At 41.8% G+C, this 19,240-nt stretch overlaps 1 protein-coding gene across 1 annotated transcript; it reads left to right on the top strand.

Moving 5' to 3' along the window:
- The first annotated feature begins 1,041 nt into the window (after positions 1 to 1,041).
- On the top strand, positions 1,042 to 15,178 carry LOC118938114 (uncharacterized). The gene is made up of 2 exons (XM_036939821.2): positions 1,042 to 1,976; positions 8,882 to 15,178. Exons 1-2 carry the CDS (start codon positions 1,562 to 1,564, stop codon positions 11,530 to 11,532), a joined length of 3,066 nt encoding a protein of 1,021 aa, XP_036795716.2. The 5' UTR covers positions 1,042 to 1,561; the 3' UTR covers positions 11,533 to 15,178.
- Positions 15,179 to 19,240: the final 4,062 nt, after the last annotated feature.

The following is a 19,240-nucleotide window of genomic DNA, read 5'->3' as shown; positions in this document are numbered from 1 at the left end:
GAGGTGAAGCTTGAGTTAGATATCGACCTAGTGTGACCATCCTGGTCCCTCAAGTCAGTGAGTCAACACAGGAAGGAGCAATGAATGGATAGTTCATTTATTTCCAAAGCTGCAATGATGGGACACACACAGTCTGGATGAATGATCAGTAGTGACGGGATATAAATACCACTCCCACAGCAATTCTACATTAATCTGCCCTGTAATATACTAACAAAAAAAACAGTTGAAATGTCTATCAATGTCATTGTGATCGTATAGTGGATTTAACAATTCCTACTAATTCCTAATTTACTATTATAAATGAATCAATTGTTTCCATGTGTCTCATATTCACTACATCAGAATAAACTGTCATCCATTTTAGTAGCAAAAAATTATCAAATTAACCTGAAATATTACTCAAAGTCCCCCTCTGGTGGCGAAGAAGTATAATACACCTAAACTAACAAAACCGGGCTGATAAACTCGCTGGTGTTCATGAGTTTATAAAACATGTACTTTATACATTTGTCATAAATGACCTGCATTGATGAGACACACAGTGTGGATGAATGATCAGTAGTCGACAGGGTAAAAATAGCACTCCTAAAAGAAGATGCATTTTCCAGTTAGATACCAACTTGAAAGAGGGATCTTTAGCATAAAACCCACAAGGAAAACAGAGATTTGGCAAATAACATATAAAGAGAGGCTGACTTGACACCAAACCAACAACAATAGTTACTAAAACATAAATCGCTAATGTATGATTTAAAACGTGGATTTAATGATGTAATGTCAATTTTATACCTTTCTATCCCAGGACCACTCAATTTTCAAGTTCTCCATAAATCTGCTGTGGATTACCCAGAATCCTATACCTTTATCACACGAGCGGGGCAGAGGTCTAAGGCACTGTTCTTAACTGAATTGCCTAGTTAAATAGAGGATACCAATATTTTAAACATGTAACTTCGTTACACCGTTACACTGGCAAACAAACTCAGTAGCACAGAGAAGAGCATCCATATGACGTTGAGAAATACTGCATTGTGGGTAGTTTGGAAGAGTCACAAAATAAGTTAATAAATATGTAATAACGCAAAAACATAACTGTTTGTCCTTATAGGTAACCATATCGTGACGACAACTAGCTTACTAAGTCTTTAACCACACTGTATTGTTACACTGGTGAGTTAAAACTCATGCTTCCTACACTTTAACTTGTTGTCTGAAGATAAAATATACATTTTACTCAACTGTGTTACCCACTCCAGTCAGCAGATGGCGGTCTGGGAATTTAAGGCGATGCTGCTTGTGTGACGTATAATCTAGTGGACGGAACGCTTCTTTCAACAGCAACAACAGTTCGTCAGCCACCTCGGTAGCTTGCTAGACAAATAGCCGAACCAATAAAGCTCTTTAGACGCTTTAGTGTATATTAGCCACTGTGTTTTAAACTCACTACTGTCGTCTAGTTAGTTATCCGATTTAATTTCATATTTATGGTGTTGTTGTTATTAGTCAGCTAGCGGGCTGGTTAAGTTAGCATTAGCCTAGCTAGGTAACATCCCCGACCATGCGGTCACAAAGCTACTCTCCTTCTAATGAAGAAAAGGATATCACAGTAAATCAAGAAGTAGAGAGTGGGGCCTTTACTGTGAAAGAAGAGGAGGACGCGTTCAGAGTGAAAGACGAGGAAGATATCACAGTAAAACAAGAAGTAGAGAGTGGGGCCTTTACTGTGAAAGAAGAGGAGGACGCGTTCAGAGTGAAAGAGGAGGATGGTGGTACAGTGAAAGGAGAGCATGTAGTTTATGGCGTGAAAGATGAGGGGGAGGAGATTACTTTTAAATTGAAAAAGGAGGAGGAAGAAGAGGAGGAACCTGGATATCTGGGCCCGGTTTCCCAAACGCATCTTAAGGCATCCAATGGTTCTAACGATGAATTTAGCCATAAGATGGTTTTTAGAAACCGTTCCCTGATTAACACTGGTAAGTACTGTCTTAACAACAGAGGCACAAACTCTGCAGTTGAACTGATGTTTGGTGTTAAGGTGGAAATCTGCAATCGCTACATCCATATTGTGACTTTTAAATTATTTATTTACAGCCATTGATTGACTAGGCTAGCCTGCCGCCTCAACATGGTTAAAACTATAATGTTGATAGCATGGATGGTCAGTCCTTGCATCCATAGGTCTGTCTGTAGTCACATTTCTCCAACCCCATAATCTTTTATTACCAAAATAGTGGTGGAATGACAGATTTGTTATTGTTTGAACTGCAAATTGCTGGGTTTTGTGTCTTTTTTAAACAGCAACAAAATGTCTGCCCAGAGACTTGGTTAACAGCTGAGGGATCGGGGAAGGAGAAGTGTAACCACTCTCAAATTCATAGAGAACGATATTGAAGAAACCTTAACCGAACACCAAGCGACCTCGTCAAGAAGTTCAGACATCTTGGCGTAACAGTTATAAGGTGTTGATTTGACAGTCGCTGGACCCAGGTTTGAGTTCAGCTCAGGGCCTCTCCCTGAATTCACTACACTATGAATACAAGGACTGGCCATCCATGAGGTCATATTGATAATTTAACCAGTTTTCTAGGCTATATAGTATATTCTAGAATTCATCCATGATGTCATAATGATAGTTTAACCAGGTTTCTAGGCTATATAGTATATTCTAGAATTCATCCATGATGTCATAATGATAGTTTAACCAGGTTTCTAGGATGTACAGTGGGGCAAAAAAGTATTTAGTCAGCCACCAATTGTGCAAGTTCTCCCACTTAAAAAGATGAGAGGCCTGTAATTTTCATCATAGGTACACTTCAACTATGACAGACAAAATTTGAAAAAAAATCCAGAAAATCACATTGTAGGATTTTTTATGAATTTATTTGCAAATTATGGTGGATATGTATCTCCCTCATTTTTCAGAGTAAAAGCCTGAAACAATGCCTAAAGAATGACCACATGTAGAAGAAGCCATGGAGATCGTGACCTGGGTCCTAAGTCTTTGTATGGTGGATAGGCTTTCAATGGAAAAACAGCCTTTCAAAATAATAGTACTTCCTGGATGGATTTTCCTCAGGTTTTCGCCTGCCATATCAGTTCTGTTATACTCACAGACATTATTTTAACAGTTTTGGAAACTTTATATTTTCTATCCAAATCTACTAATTATATGCATATCCTAGCTTCTCGGCCTGAGTAGCAGGTAGTTTAATTTAGGCACGCTTTTGATCCAAAATTCTGAATGCTGTCCCCTACCCTAGTGAAGTGAAGCGTTCTGTTTAATTAAATAATTAAGACACACAAATTACTCGACGTCATAACTAGAGGGAGCCGCTCGTCAACATAACCTGACCGGAGGGAGCCGCTCGTCAACATAACCTGACCGGAGGGAGCCGCTCGTCAACATAACCTGACCGGAGGGAGCCGCTCGTCAACATAACCTGACCGGAGGGAGCCGCTCGTCAACATAACCTGACCGGAGGGAGCCGCTCGTCAACATAACCTGACCGGAGGGAGCAGCTCGTCAACATAACCTGACCGGAGGGAGCAGCTCGTCAACATAACCTGACCGGAGGGAGCAGCTCGTCAACATAACCTGACAGGAGGGAGCAGCTCGTCAACATAACCTGACCGGAGGGAGCAGCTCGTCAACATAACCTGACAGGAGGGAGCAGCTCGTCAACATAACCTGACAGGGGGGAGCCGCTCGTCAACACAACCTGGCCGGGGGGAGCCGCTCGTCAACACAACCTGGCCGGGGGGAGCCGCTCGTCAACACAACCTGGCCGGGGGGAGCCGCTCGTCAACACAACCTGACCGGGGGGAGCCGCTCGTCAACACAACCTGACCGGGGGGAGCCGCTCGTCAACACAACCTGACCGGGGGGAGCCGCTCGTCAACACAACCTGACCGGGGGGAGCCGCTCGTCAACACAACCTGACCGGGGGGAGCCGCTCGTCAACACAACCTAACCGGGGGGAGCCGCTCGTCAACACAACCTGACCGGGGGGAGCCGCTCGTCAACACAACCTGACCGGAGGGAGCCGCTCGTCATCAGCCTCACTCATCACCTGTAGAAGGCGGGGCTTCCAGCGAGGCGTGGATTTAATAGTATGTTGTACCTAGTTTCCCTCCTTCAGGGAACAGTAGTTATAGTCATAACGTGTGGATTTAATAGTATGTTGTACCTAGTTTCCCTCCTTCAGGGAACAGTAGTTATAGTCATAACGTTATTCTTGTCGTATGATGAACTTCAACTTAAATAAGGGATCTTGCTGTCAGACAGTTGTTTTGTATTCTGAAATGCACTCGAACTATGTATCATTTAGTGGCTCCTTATGTTACGCTGGGAAAACAGTTTTCATGGGCACAGAAATACTAAATAGTTTGAGTTTGCTAGATCCAATGGTTTTTAACTGAGTCATTTTGTAATCCAAGATGGCGTAGCGTTAAGACGTGTTTGTTGTAAATGGAATGTTTTTTTCATCTTTTTTGTATATATTGCAATATATTTCAATCCTTTTCATTTTTAAATTAAATATACCTTCCGGAAACCGGCCTCACCCAATATGATATGGATCTGCTGTTTTTGTTAGACCTTATAGCTAGAACCTCCATCAGATGCTAGCCATCAGAACATAGAACATCGCCTGTCGTATCAGTTCTGTTATACTCAGACATTATTTTAACAGTTTTGGAAAATTTAAAGTGTTTTCTATCCAAATCTACCAAGTTTACTTTCATCCGGAGGTGAAAATAGTGCCCCCTACCCTAGTGAGGTTAACACCCCGGCCGTCCTACAATCCAAGCTAGATGCCCTCAATCTCACACACATTTTCAAGGAACCCACCAGGAACAACCCTAAATCTGTAGACAAAATCACTTCTGCAAGCAGGCCTTTCTAATCGACCTGGCCCGGGTATCCTGGAAGGATATTGACCTCATCCCTTCAGTAGGGGATGCCTGATTGTTCATTAATTGTAATTTCATTAATTGTAATTTCCTCACCACCTTAAATAAGCATGCCCCTTTAAAAAAATGTGCAACTAGGAACAGATATAGCCCTTGGTTCACTCCAGACCAGACTGCTCTCGACCAGCACAAATACATCCTGTGGCCTACTGCACTAGCGTCGAATAGTCCCCGCGATATGCAACTTTATTAGAGAAGTCAGGAACCAATACACACAGTCAGTTAGGAAAGCAAAGGCTAGCTTTTTTAAACAGAAATGTGCATCCTGTAGCTCTAACTCTAAAAAGTTTTGTGACACTGTAAAGTCCATTGAGAATAAGAGCACCTCCTCCCAGCTGCCCACTGCAATGAGGCTAAGAAACACTGTCACCACCGATAAATCCACAATAATCGAGAATTTCAATAAGCATTTCTCTACGGCTGGCCATGCTTTCCTCCTGGCTACCCCAACCAACAGCTCCGCACCCCCCGCAGCTACTTGCCCAAGCCTCCCCAGCTTCTCCTTCACCCAAATCCAGATAGCTGATGTTCTGAAAGAGCTGCAAATCCTGTTCCCGTACAAATCAGCTGGGCAAGACAATCTGGACCCTCTTTCTAAAATGATCTGCCGCCATTGTTGCAACCCCTATTACTAGTCTGTTCAACCTCTCTTCCACAGTCATCCCCCTCTTCAAAGGGGGTGATACTCTTGACCCAAACTGTTACATCCATCCTGTCCTGCCTTTTCTAAAGTCTTCGAAAGCCAAGTTAACAAACAGATCACTGACCATTTCGAATCCCACCGTACCTTCTCCGCAGTGCAATCCGGTTTCCGAGCTGGTCACAGGTGCACCTCATCCACGCTCAAGGTACTAAACAATATAATTTCCGCCATCGATAAAAGACAGTACTGTGCAGCCGTCTTCATCAACCTGGCCTGTTGTCCGGACCTCTGGCAGTCTTTATGGAGTTACCACAGGGTTCAATTCTCGGGCCGACTCTGTATATATCAACGATGTCGCTCTTGCTGCGGGTGATTCCTTGATCCACCTCTAGTCAGATGACACCATTCTGTATACATCTGGCCCTTCTTTGGACAATGTGTTAACAAACCTCCAAACAAGCTTCAATGCCATACAACACTCCTTCTGTGGCCTCCAACTGCTTTTAAACGCAAGTTGAACTAAATGCATGCTCTTCAACCGATCGCTGCCCGCAACCGCCCGCCCGACTAGCATCACTACTCTGGACGGTTCTGACTTAGAATATGTGGACAACTACTAATACCTAGGTATCTGGTTAGACTGTAAACTCTCCTTCCAGACTCCTATTAAGCATCTACAATTTGCTTCCTATTTCGAAACAAAGCCTCCTTCACTCACGCTGCCAAACATACCCTCGTAAAACTGACTATCCTACCTATCCTTAACTTCGGCGATATCATTTACAAAATAGCCTCCAACACTCTACTCAGACTGCATCCAGTTTGCTATCACATATTTGTCGCCAAACCCGCTGGCTCCAGGTCATCTATAAGTCTTTGCTAGGCCGCCTTAACTCGGCTCACTGGTCACCATAGCAACACCCACCCATAGCACGCGCTCCAGCAGGTAGTACAGGAAGTATATCTCACTGGTCTACCTGGTTAAATAAAGGTGAAATAAAAAATTAAATCGTAACTTTATTGACAACACCCAAATCGATACTCATTAACGGTTCTTCAATAATTACACATACAGTGCCTTGCGAAAGTATTCGGCCCCCTTGAACTTTGTGACCTTTTGCCACATTTCAGGCTTCAAACATAAAGATATAAAACTGTATTTTTTTGTGAAGAATCAACAACAAGTGGGACAGAATCATGAAGTGGAACGACATTTATTGGATATTTCAAACTTTTTTAACAAATCAAAAACTGAAAAATTGGGCGTGCAAAATTATTCAGCCCCCTTAAGTTAATACTTTGTAGCGCCACCTTTTGCTGCGATTACAGCTGTAAGTCGCTTGGGGTATGTCTCTATCAGTTTTGCACATCGAGAGACTGACATTTTTTCCCATTCCTCCTTGCAAAACAGCTCGAGCTCAGTGAGGTTGGATGGAGAGCATTTGTGAACAGCAGTTTTCAGTTCTTTCCACAGATTCTCGATTGGATTCAGGTCTGGACTTTGACTTGGCCATTCTAACACCTGGATATGTTTATTTTTGAACCATTCCATTGTAGATTTTGCTTTATGTTTTGGATCATTGTCTTGTTGGAAGACAAATCTCCGTCCCAGTCTCAGGTCTTTTGCAGACTCCATCAGGTTTTCTTCCAGAATGGTCCTGTATTTGGCTCCATCCATCTTCCCATCAATTTTAACCATCTTCCCTGTCCCTGCTGAAGAAAAGCAGGCCCAAACCATGATGCTGCCACCACCATGTTTGACAGTGGGGATGGTGTGTTCAGCTGTGTTGCTTTTACGCCAAACATAACGTTTTGCATTGTTGCCAAAAAGTTCAATTTTGGTTTAATCTGACCAGAGCACCTTCTTCCACATGTTTGGTGTGTCTCCCAGGTGGCTTGTGGCAAACTTTAAACAACACTTTTTATGGATATCTTTAAGAAATGGCTTTCTTCTTGCCACTTCCATAAAGGCCAGATTTGTGCAATATACGACTGATTGTTGTCCTATGGACAGAGTCTCCCACCTCAGCTGTATATCTCTGCAGTTCATCCAGAGTGATCATGGGCCTCTTGGCTGCATCTCTGATCAGTCTTCTCCTTGTATGAGCTGAAAGTTTAGAGGGACGGCCAGGTCTTGGTAGATTTGCAGTGGTCTGATACTCCTTCCATTTCAATATTATCGCTTGCAAAGTGCTCCTTGGGATGTTTAAAGCTTGGGAAATCTTTTTGTATCCAAATCCGGCTTTAAACTTCTTCACAACAGTATCTCGGACCTGCCTGGTGTGTTCCTTGTTCTTCATGATGCTCTCTGCGCTTTTGACGGACCTCTGAGACTATCACAGTGCAGGTGCATTTATACGGAGACTTGATTACACACAGGTGGATTGTATTTATCATCATTAGTCATTTAGGTCAACATTGGATCATTCAGAGATCCTCACTGAACTTCTGGAGAGAGTTTGCTGCACTGAAAGTAAAGGGGCTGAATAATTTAGCACGCCCAATTTTTCAGTTTTCGATTTGTTAAAAAAGTTTGAAATATCCAATAAATGTCATTCCACTTCATGATTGTGCACCACTTGTTGTTGATTCTTCACCAAAAAATACAGTTTTATATCTTCATGTTTGAAGCCTGAAATGTGGCAAAAGGTCGCAAAGTTCAAGGGGGCCGAATACTTTCGCAAGGCACTGTAATTCATACTACTGTAGCAAACATTATATTAAGCAGGACATTCAAATGAGCCTTAAATGTATAATCCAAAGTAGTGTGAAATGCTCTCATAAGCAACCTGGAAATGGAGGTTACTCCCCTGAGTTTTCCCCCATTCATATTCAGAATACATTGTGAAAAACTAAAATCTTTGCTCACCATTTTTGTTCCAGGCAGATATAGTACATCCATAACTATCGGTTTCCTCATTAGCAGGGAGGAGTTTCTGCAATCAAATTGCCCTCGTGCCACAATTTTAGCAAACACAGAAGGGGGCCTTGGAGAACAAAAGTCGTCTGGCACACTGTTTAGAGTTTCAACAACATGAATATCCTATTTCTAGCCTACAATCATGGATGTTACTACTAATGTGAAAACAAGACAAAATATGACTTTTCTTGCTCATTTTAAGACAATTGTCAAATCATGTTAACATTGATTACAGACGTCAATTGCTGTTCAACATCATGGCTACGCTGTTGGCATCACCTTTTATAGTGGACTTCTGCTGTTGTGGGCCTTTAATCATCTGTCTGACTTTGTTGTTCACACAGGAGAGATACGGGACTATCGTGGATCCTCTGGGGAGCCTCAACAACCTCATGATGCTGAAGAGGGAGAGAAGGGTCTCTCCAGATCAGAACACCTCAATAAACACCTGCAGAGACCCACAGTGAAGAGAACTCACTGCTGCTCTGACTGTGGGAAGAGATTAACCTCATCAGGCATTACAATTCATCAGAGAATACACACAGGAGAGAAATCTTACAGCTGTGATCAATGTGGGAAGAGTTTGTGTCGATCTGGAGAGCTGACAGTGCACCAGAGAACACACACAGGAGAGAAACCTTACAGCTGTGGTCAATGTGGGAAGAGTTTTACAACATCTGGCTCTCTGACTCAACACCTGAGAACACACACAGGAGAGAAATCCTATAGCTGTGATCAATGTGGGAAGAGTTTTGTTCAATCTGACCAGCTGACACGACACCAGAGAACACACACAGGAGATAAACCATATAGCTGTGATCAATGTGGGAAGAGGTTTGGTCGATCTTGCCATCTGACTCTACACCAGAGAATACACACAGGCGAGAAACCCTATAGCTGTGATCAATGTGGGAAGAGATTTGCTACATCTGGCCACCTGACTCTACACCAGAGAACACACACAGGAGAGAAACCTTATAGCTGTGGTCAATGTGGGAGGAGTTTTAGTCAATCTGGAGATCTCAGAGTGCACCAGAGAACACACACAGGAGAGAAACCATATAGTTGTGATCAATGTGGGAAGAGATTTGCTACATCTGGCCACCTGACTCTACACCAGAGAACACACACAGGAGAGAAACCTTATAGCTGTGGTCAATGTGGGAGGAGTTTTAGTCAATCTGGAGGTCTCAGAGTGCACGAGAGAATACACACAGGAGAGAAACCTTATAGCTGTGGTCAATGTGGGAGGAGTTTTATTCAATATGGAGATCTCAGAGTGCACAAGAGAATACACACAGGAGAGAAACCATATAGCTGTGATCAATGTGGGAAGAGTTTTGGTCAATCTGGAGAGCTGACAGTTCACCAGAGAACACACACAGGAGAGAAACCTTATAGCTGTGGTCAATGTGGGAGGAGTTTTAGTCAATCTGGAGATCTCAGAGTGCACAAGAGAATACACACAGGAGAGAAACCTTATAGCTGTGATCAATGTGGGAAGAGGTTTGGTCGATCTTGCCATCTGACTCTACACCAGAGAATACACACAGGAGAGAAACCCTATAGCTGTGATCAATGTGGGAAGATATTTGCTACATCTGGCCACATGACTCTACACCAGAGAAAACACACAGGAGAGAAATCTTATAGCTGTGGTCAATGTGGGAAGAGTTTGTGTCGATCTGGAGAGCTGACAGTGCACCAGAGAACACACACAGGAGAGAAACCTTACAGCTGTGGTCAATGTGGGAAGAGTTTTACAACATCTGGCTCTCTGACTCAACACCTGAGAACACACACAGGAGAGAAATCCTATAGCTGTGATCAATGTGGGAAGAGTTTTGTTCAATCTGACCAGCTGACACGACACCAGAGAACACACACAGGAGATAAACCATATAGCTGTGATCAATGTGGGAAGAGGTTTGGTCGATCTTGCCATCTGACTCTACACCAGAGAATACACACAGGCGAGAAACCCTATAGCTGTGATCAATGTGGGAAGAGATTTGCTACATCTGGCCACCTGACTCTACACCAGAGAACACACACAGGAGAGAAACCTTATAGCTGTGGTCAATGTGGGAGGAGTTTTAGTCAATCTGGAGATCTCAGAGTGCACCAGAGAACACACACAGGAGAGAAACCATATAGTTGTGATCAATGTGGGAAGAGATTTGCTACATCTGGCCACCTGACTCTACACCAGAGAACACACACAGGAGAGAAACCTTATAGCTGTGGTCAATGTGGGAGGAGTTTTAGTCAATCTGGAGGTCTCAGAGTGCACGAGAGAATACACACAGGAGAGAAACCTTATAGCTGTGGTCAATGTGGGAGGAGTTTTATTCAATATGGAGATCTCAGAGTGCACAAGAGAATACACACAGGAGAGAAACCATATAGCTGTGATCAATGTGGGAAGAGTTTTGGTCAATCTGGAGAGCTGACAGTTCACCAGAGAACACACACAGGAGAGAAACCTTATAGCTGTGGTCAATGTGGGAGGAGTTTTAGTCAATCTGGAGATCTCAGAGTGCACAAGAGAATACACACAGGAGAGAAACCTTATAGCTGTGATCAATGTGGGAAGAGGTTTGGTCGATCTTGCCATCTGACTCTACACCAGAGAATACACACAGGAGAGAAACCCTATAGCTGTGATCAATGTGGGAAGATATTTGCTACATCTGGCCACATGACTCTACACCAGAGAAAACACACAGGAGAGAAATCTTATAGCTGTGGTCAATGTGGGAGGAGTTTTAGTCAATCTGGAGATCTCAGAGTGCACAAGAGAATACACACAGGAGAGAAACCTTATAGCTGTGATCAATGTGGGAAGAGATTTGCTACATCTGGCAACCTGACTCTACACCAGAGAACACACACAGGAGAGAAACCTTATAGCTGTGATCAATGTGGGAGGAGTTTTAGTCAATCTGGCAATCTGATTCTACACCAGAGAACACACAGGATTGAATTCTCATAGCTGTGACCAGAGATCATCTGATAAAAGATCTCTGATCAAATATTAGAAAATACATACATGAAGGAGTTGTTTCATGATTTCAGTGAATTAATGTCACAATGTAGAATGTTTTTTACATTGTATGAGGAGTATTGTAATGATTTCACAATGTAGAAGCCTAAACGTTTGCCCCCTTATGAATTGATTTCAACATGTTATGGATATTAGCCTCATGGGGAAAATCCAGGCTCTGAAATGGAAGAGTACTATATCGGATCAAATCAAATGTATTTATATAGCCCTTCTTACATCAGCTGATATCTCAAAGTGCTGTACAGAAACCCAGCCTAAAACCCCAAACAGCAAGCAATGCAGGTGTAGAAGCACGGTGGCTAGTATAAACTCCCTAGAAAGGCCAAAATCTAGGAAGAAACCTTGAGAGGAACCAGGCTATGAAGGGTGGCCAGCCCTCTTCTGGCTGTGCCGGGTGGAGATTATAACAGAACATGGCCAAGATGTTCAAATGTTCATAAATGACCAGCATGGTCAAGTCATAATAATCACAGTAGTTGTCGAGGGTGCAACAGATCAACACCTCAGGAGTAAATGTCAGTTGGCTTTTCATAGCCGATCATTAAGAGTATCTCTTCCGTTCCTGATGTCTCTAGAGAGTTGAAAACAGCAGGTTTGGGACAGGTAGCACATCCGGTGAACAGGTCAGGGTTCCATAGCCGCAGGGAGAACAGTTGAAACTGGAGCAGCAGCACGGCCAGGTGGACTGGGGACAGCAAGGAGTCATCATGCCAGGTAGTCCTGAGGCCTGGTCCTCCGAGAGAGAGAAAGAAAGAGAGAATTAGAGAGAGCATACTTAAATTCACACAGGACACCGGATAAGACAGGAGAAGTACTCCAGATATATCAAACTGACCCTAGCCCCCTGACACATAAACTACTGCAGCATAAATACTGGAGGCTGAGACAGGAGGGGTCAGGAGACACTGTGGCCGATGATACCCTCAGACAGGGCCAAACAGGAAGGATATAACCCCACCCATTTGCCAAAGCACAGCCCCCACACCGCTAGAGGGATATCTTCAACCACCAACTTACCATCCTGAGACAAGGCCGAGTAAAGCCCACAAAGATCTCCGCCACGGCACAACCCAAGGGGGAGCGCCAACCCAGACAGGAAGATCACGTCAGTGACTCAACCCACTCAAGTGACACACTTCTCCTAGGGACGGCATGAAAGTGCACCAGTTTGCCAGTGACTCAGCCCCTGTAATAGAGTTAGAGGCAGAGAATCCCAGTGGAGAGAGGGGAACCGGCCAGGCAGAAACAGCAAGGACGGTTCGTTGCTCCAGAGCCTTTCCGTTTACCTTCACACTCCTGGGCCAGACTACACTCAATCATATGACCCACTGAAGAGATGAGTCTTCAGTAAAGACTTAAAGGTTGAGACCGAGTCTGCGTCTCTCACATGGATAGGCAGACCATTCCATTCAAATGGAGATCTACAGGAGAAAGCCCTGCCTCCAGCTGTTTGCTTAGAAATTCTAGGGACAATTAGGAGTTGTGTTACACTTACCACATTGGTGACCCACTTGAATAAAAATGCAACACTTTAAAATGTGGCGTGCTGTTTTCTACAAATTGTCCTCTAACCAGGGATGTACTCCCAGGGATGTACTCCCAGATTCCGTGTGTTTTTTGAGCTGTTAGTTTTAACAGGACGTGCAACCTCATCTCTCTCCTCTCTCACAATTTTTTTTAGCATGATCTCGATGAGTGATGGCAAATAAGTGCTGCATTCCCTTGTTTAGCGACCCCTATATTTAATGCATCGCTCCCAAATGTAGCTGACTCTTCTGCAGGTTGTCCTCTAATCAGGGAGGTAAAATATATCTCCCATTTCCATGTGTTTTTTTGTTGTGTCAGTTTCAACAGCACGTACAACCTAATTTCCCACCTAATCGATATCAGTGATTTATTGCTATTTGTCAAAACAACAGTGTTTCTGGTGCTTGTGCAGTTTATAAGGAGCTTGTTTTAAAAAATACAAGAAATATGATTATTGTGGCAGATGTTTGTGTAAATAGCACATGCTATGTTTAGGTTTTCAATTTATCCACAAACTGTTCCTGCATATTGGTTATTGATTTGGACACGTTAAAACTGTGTTTTGACATTGGGCTATCCCACCAAGCAAAATTATATTGAAAAGACATTGAAAATATGACTATGCAATCAAATATTTCATATTTACATTTCATGTAACATTTGGTAGTGATGTTTATTCATGCAACCAACATGACAATTTTTTGGTACTATTATATTGACATTGTTGCCCTGTTTTTAGAATATCAGGGTTAATACGTATTGAAACTGCACTGTTGGTTAGGGGCTCATAAGGAAGCATTTCACTGTTGTATTCGGTGTATGTGACTAATACAATTTGATCTGAGTTTTGTTTGGGCTCGTTCCAAGAGGACGAGAGTTCTAGAAGCTAGTGAGTTGTAGGATTCTATAGAAAGAAAAAGGAGAAATAAATAACATGATTCTTTATTATTATTTAGGAATAGGTGTTTTTTCTTGTTTTTAATTGTTGACAGCCAGTAAACACCATGTTTAAATTGGTGAAGGTGAAGCGTTGTAGTTGATTATAATGTGAAATGGAAGTTGTTTTCTGTTAGTGTTGAGCAAACGTGTCCAACAAAAATATAGGATATGTTTGTTGTCTTAAGGGGGAAGGTGATACAGGCTTTGGTTTTTCCATTTATGTTTTGAGGTTGGACTTTAGCACGTCTATCTCGTTAGCACGTTGGACGCACTGATTGGTGTCACCTCGTTAGTCAGTATGTGTTACACCTGTGCTGGCTTGTCCATCTCGTTAGTGAGAAGGTCCAGGTTCTATTTAAGAGTGTCTGGCCCAGTGCTCCAGTTGTCTTGATAGATGTGACAAATCAACACCTTTAGTTGCACTACCGTTTTGGTTTGCTTCCTGTTTTTAAGTTTGTTGTGGGTTTTTCTCTTGTTTGCCTCTTCTTGGGCAGATTTAGTGGGTCTCATGGTGGGTGTCTTTTAGGTCCCAGTTGTTGTTACTAGTCAACTTTCAGTGGACACTGAGAGAGCAAAACTTCAACATTATGTTATTGTACTTTTATTGTATCAAATGGTGGTTTTATGCAACAGAATAGAGGGTTCTTAGAACTATTGTGTCTGTGTTCTACTGAGGATGGGCCTCTGGGAGATAACACTGACAGGAGATTAAAACCTAAAGAGACAGTATTCCAGATTAAGAGTTAATGTTTCTGTTCTATATGTTACCAGGGAGAGATGACCCCAGGGCCAGACCCTGGTTTCTACACAGAGTACTGTTTTTACAGCAGATGCTGTCTGCTGTGAATTATAAGTATCTTTCATACAAATCTTAACCTTGTGACCCGTTCTATACATCTGTTGTTGGTCATATAGGTTGAAATGGGTGTATCTTAGCTATAAAAGACCTTTGTATTTTTGTCTCGTGGCTCTCAACTAATCATCTGGGGGTGATTTGTTGACCAGCCATCATTATCGTAGAGCACTCAATTGATTCACTTTATATGTGTGTGTGGTATTGACCTGCTCCCTTATTATTAAGTGAATAAAGATTTAGTTTAAGAATAAATCTGACTTGTGTGATAAGTTTTTCTCATTTGATATTAAAGAAATTAACAACCACATTTGGCAATGTGAATCTTGACTTGGTGACTGAGTATAAATGTATGAGTTGCATTATCCTAGGAACTAACCATGAGATAGATATTCCTGCAGGTAAAAATATTGTTGAAAAACTAATTGATTAGGTATGTTTGGGAATAGCATTGTGTGACTGATATGAGAGTTGTGTGAATGTGGAAATGAGTCTTAATCTGACGTTTGGATAGTAACATATAGAAATATGCTTACTCAGATTATTGAAATTTGGATAATAAACGGGATGATATTTTAGAAAGCAGCGGGAGGTCTATAGTTCCTGGGAGGCTTGATTTTGCCGTGGTCTCTGGGAGGTTAGAGAACAGTTGAGGATCCCATGGTCATTGTCTGGGAAACAAAAGTTTATTTTTTTATTCTGCTGGGAGTATGTTTGGAGAGTTGCTTCTTAGCTATGGAGAGTCCTTGAAAAAGCAAATTGAAAGATTTTCGTGAGTAGCTAAGAATTTATTTTTATATGGATTCTGTGAATATATGAACATATGATGAATTGTATGTGTGTTTAATGATTACTAGAGATTTGATCAAGTAAAACTGGGAATATAATTAGATATAATTTAAGCAACCCGTATGTAGACAAACGTAGGTTTTAAGTTGGTATCTTTAATGGATAATTTGATAAAGACGAGGTTTAAGCATTATTAAACAGTCTACAAAGTCTGGGCAGTTGTCTCAGAAACTGATGGGAGTGTGTCCACGGTAAGTTACCCTAAGGATGAAACTATAAAAACGCTTATAGGATTTTCTCAGTCCGGGTACTACATTTGAAATAAAACTGCCCTTAAGGCCTGTGGGGGTCTTCCCAGTATGAGAGGAGTTGCTAGATTTATTGAATAAACCTTTTTTCCATCAAGTTAGAGTGAACCAAAGTGCCTGACTAACTGTTGATGGCATCACAGTGGCAGAATCACCTGAAAGACACACATCGCCATCTGCTGACTGGAGTTGGTATCGCAGATGAGAAAATAACTTTCAGACAAAAAGCTAAAAAAGTTATTTGAAGAACCTTTTGTGGGAACCCCTATAAGTTCTTTGAAGAACCCCTTATCATGGTTCCTCAAGGAACCTTTTGGGGTTCCTTTTTAACTCCCTGTCCACCCTCCCTCCATTATAAAAACATATTATAATAATATTGACAATATTGACTTAAATAATTAATTGTTTATTTAGTGGCACCACAAATGTGAATATATTTACAAAACTATTTACCAAACAAAACACATTACAAGTATATATTATAAGTGTTTTTCTGACATTTTTGGGAAATTTAAGGGAAATTTAAAAAAAATACAGCCGAAGCAGAGCCCCAAGTCCCATGGAGACGTCCTCGAGGGCGTGGATGTTCTCCCCATCAAAGGCCAGCGGGATTTCACTCTCATGGTGAAATGGATTTCCACCGATGTGCAGTAAAGGAGTGAAGAGCGGTGAAATCTGTGTCAACAAAAGTAAGAAAAGTTTAATACAAAAACAATTAACAAAGACCATAACAAATGTTCAGCTGTAGTTTTATATAAGCATGCACACCTATGTTTATGAAGAAACAGATGATTGGTGCATAAGCATACCATGTCACGGACATAAAGGCCACTCGGGTCCTGAAGAGGTAGGGCAAGAGCAGAATCGCTGCTGTGGTCTCCAGTCCTAGTAAAGCATTGATCTTACTATACTTGCTAATTTTATTACAAAATACATTAGAGAAAGGGAAGAGAGCAAATACCTCTTCTGTATTTTCCTACAGGGACTGTCAAAATAGCAGGATGATGTCCTCACCCCTGCCTCGCCTCTCTACCTCTGCTAGTCATTGAATTCTCTTTTTGTCTATATCCATTCCATGGACTTGATTAATTTCTGAGAAGTTCTGAAAAGATAATTAACGCGGACATGTAACGTTTCCAAAATGGGATAGTATTGTCCATGTAACGTTTCCAAAATGGGACAGTATTGTACATGTAACGTTATGCCCCCTTGTGAGTTAATAGTATTGCTGGCTGTAGCAGGCTATATAAAGAGAAAGACCTCCATTGACGATTCAGTTCGTTGTACATCTCGTCTGGACAGGTCACCGTCCTTACTTAGTTAGTTAACGTTTGCTAGTTCATTATCACAAAACTGAGAACTGCTCTAGATTGGAAACTTACGTTAATGAGAGTGTAAATCCATGTTGGCTTCATGGAAACGATATACAATACATGGGAACAAATATAGTTGGGGGAAATAATCCAAACCTTGTTGTGCCTAGTTAGGACATAACGTTATCTAGCTAGATAACGGTACTGTACTGTAGCTCATACAACGCCGACGATCAAACCCGGCTTTCTAATATTTACGGTAATTAACTATAGTAACGTTACGGAAGATATTCACAGAAAACCATCATTGTCTTCGTTATTCATTATTAGTATGTTCTATTATTATAATTATTATTTCTAGACATATTCAGAGCCAAACATCAACCCAACTTAACCTTTTTAACTTGTTGTCTCATCCAAACTTGTCACCGTCGTTTTCAGTTGTAATTGCGAAGTTCCCGGAAAAAGTCCAGCAACAACGGAGGTTCCTCGATGAACCCACCTTCTAACAAGTTCTTTGAAGAACCTTTTGGGGCTGTTTTTCATTGACCAAGAACCCTACGGTTCTTAGGGGATCTGAGAACAACTCCAGTTGAACCCTTCATTTTTAGAGTTGTAATCGGATCTCTTTACTCTCAGATTCAAAACATGATGATTAGCATCAACGAAATGACGTTGAACTGGGCAGTCAGCGGCTGCTGCTCCAATACAGTATGAGATGAGACGGTGAACTGATGTTGAACTGGGCAGTCAGCGGCTGCTGCTCCAATACAGTATGAGATGAGACGGTGAACTGATGTTGAACTGGGCAGTCAGCGGCTGCTGCTCCAATACAGTATGAGGTGAGACGGTGAACTGATGTTGAATCATAATAATTAAGTTAATTAAAATTAATTAGTGAAACTGTTAAAAAAATAGTGTATGGCATATTAAATATATTAGGCTGTTATTATCATATAGAAACATCATGGAATATTGGACATCATAATAGCATCAACATACATTATTGTTTCATTCAATTTCACATTATATGCATATTTCATTTTTTCAAGTTCAGAAGTCAGAACCCATCACCTGCTATGTAAAAGAGACAGAAGAATGCACAATGGTCAATGTTATCTGGGATCCTTGGGACATCCCTACCCTCAACCCTACATTAACCATTGTAAATGTCAACTTCAACGGGCTAGTGACTTCCCAAGGATCTATCTCTACCTGAAAATACATGATCTAGGTGATTAATAGTTGGTATTCAGCAGTCTTAAAGCCTTATTTCCTTTAATGAACTACTAAAATAGTGATTTTGTCAGACAGCAGCTCTACACTTTATTGAGTGACTGATCCATTCATCCTTCCAACCCTCCTCATCCTTCCTCTCCTCTGAAGACCCAGTGAGGGTGGAGCTCAGTCAGAGAGCTGTTGAGGGACTGGTTAGGAAGAACACTTCTACAGCCAGAGAGGTGAGAGGTCAAAGATGGTAAATATTTATGTCCCCTTAGCGGTTCATCACATAAGCAAAAGGTAATATGTTCCATCATCCATGTTTATTTACATTAGTGCAAATTGTCCACTGATATTGGTGTAATTTCTCACCCCTTTTGGCTGTATGAAAGTTAATTTCCCATCAGGCACATGCATTTGTTCTTTGATATTATGAAGGTCATTTGTGTAGAATTTACTTTCCCCCACATCTCTTTACATTGCTTATGCATATTTGGTGGCCTGACTGCGTCGAAGGCCTATCCTGTCAGATCTGAACCTAATGGAGCTTAGTGATCGGATGACAGAAATCACATTTAGGTGCCAGGTGTGACCGAGGCCATAGATGCTCCATATCCATGACTTTGAGTGTTTTATATAATATTACTAAATATATTTCTTTATGTGTTGCAGGGGCAGTCAAGAAA

Source organism: Oncorhynchus mykiss, chromosome 13, assembly GCF_057628025.1.
Source record: "Oncorhynchus mykiss isolate SJ-2025 chromosome 13, ASM5762802v1, whole genome shotgun sequence".
NCBI classification, from domain to species: domain Eukaryota; kingdom Metazoa; phylum Chordata; class Actinopteri; order Salmoniformes; family Salmonidae; genus Oncorhynchus; species Oncorhynchus mykiss.
Note: the sequence above shows the minus strand (reverse complement) of the source record. Positions and strands in the feature narration are given on the sequence as shown.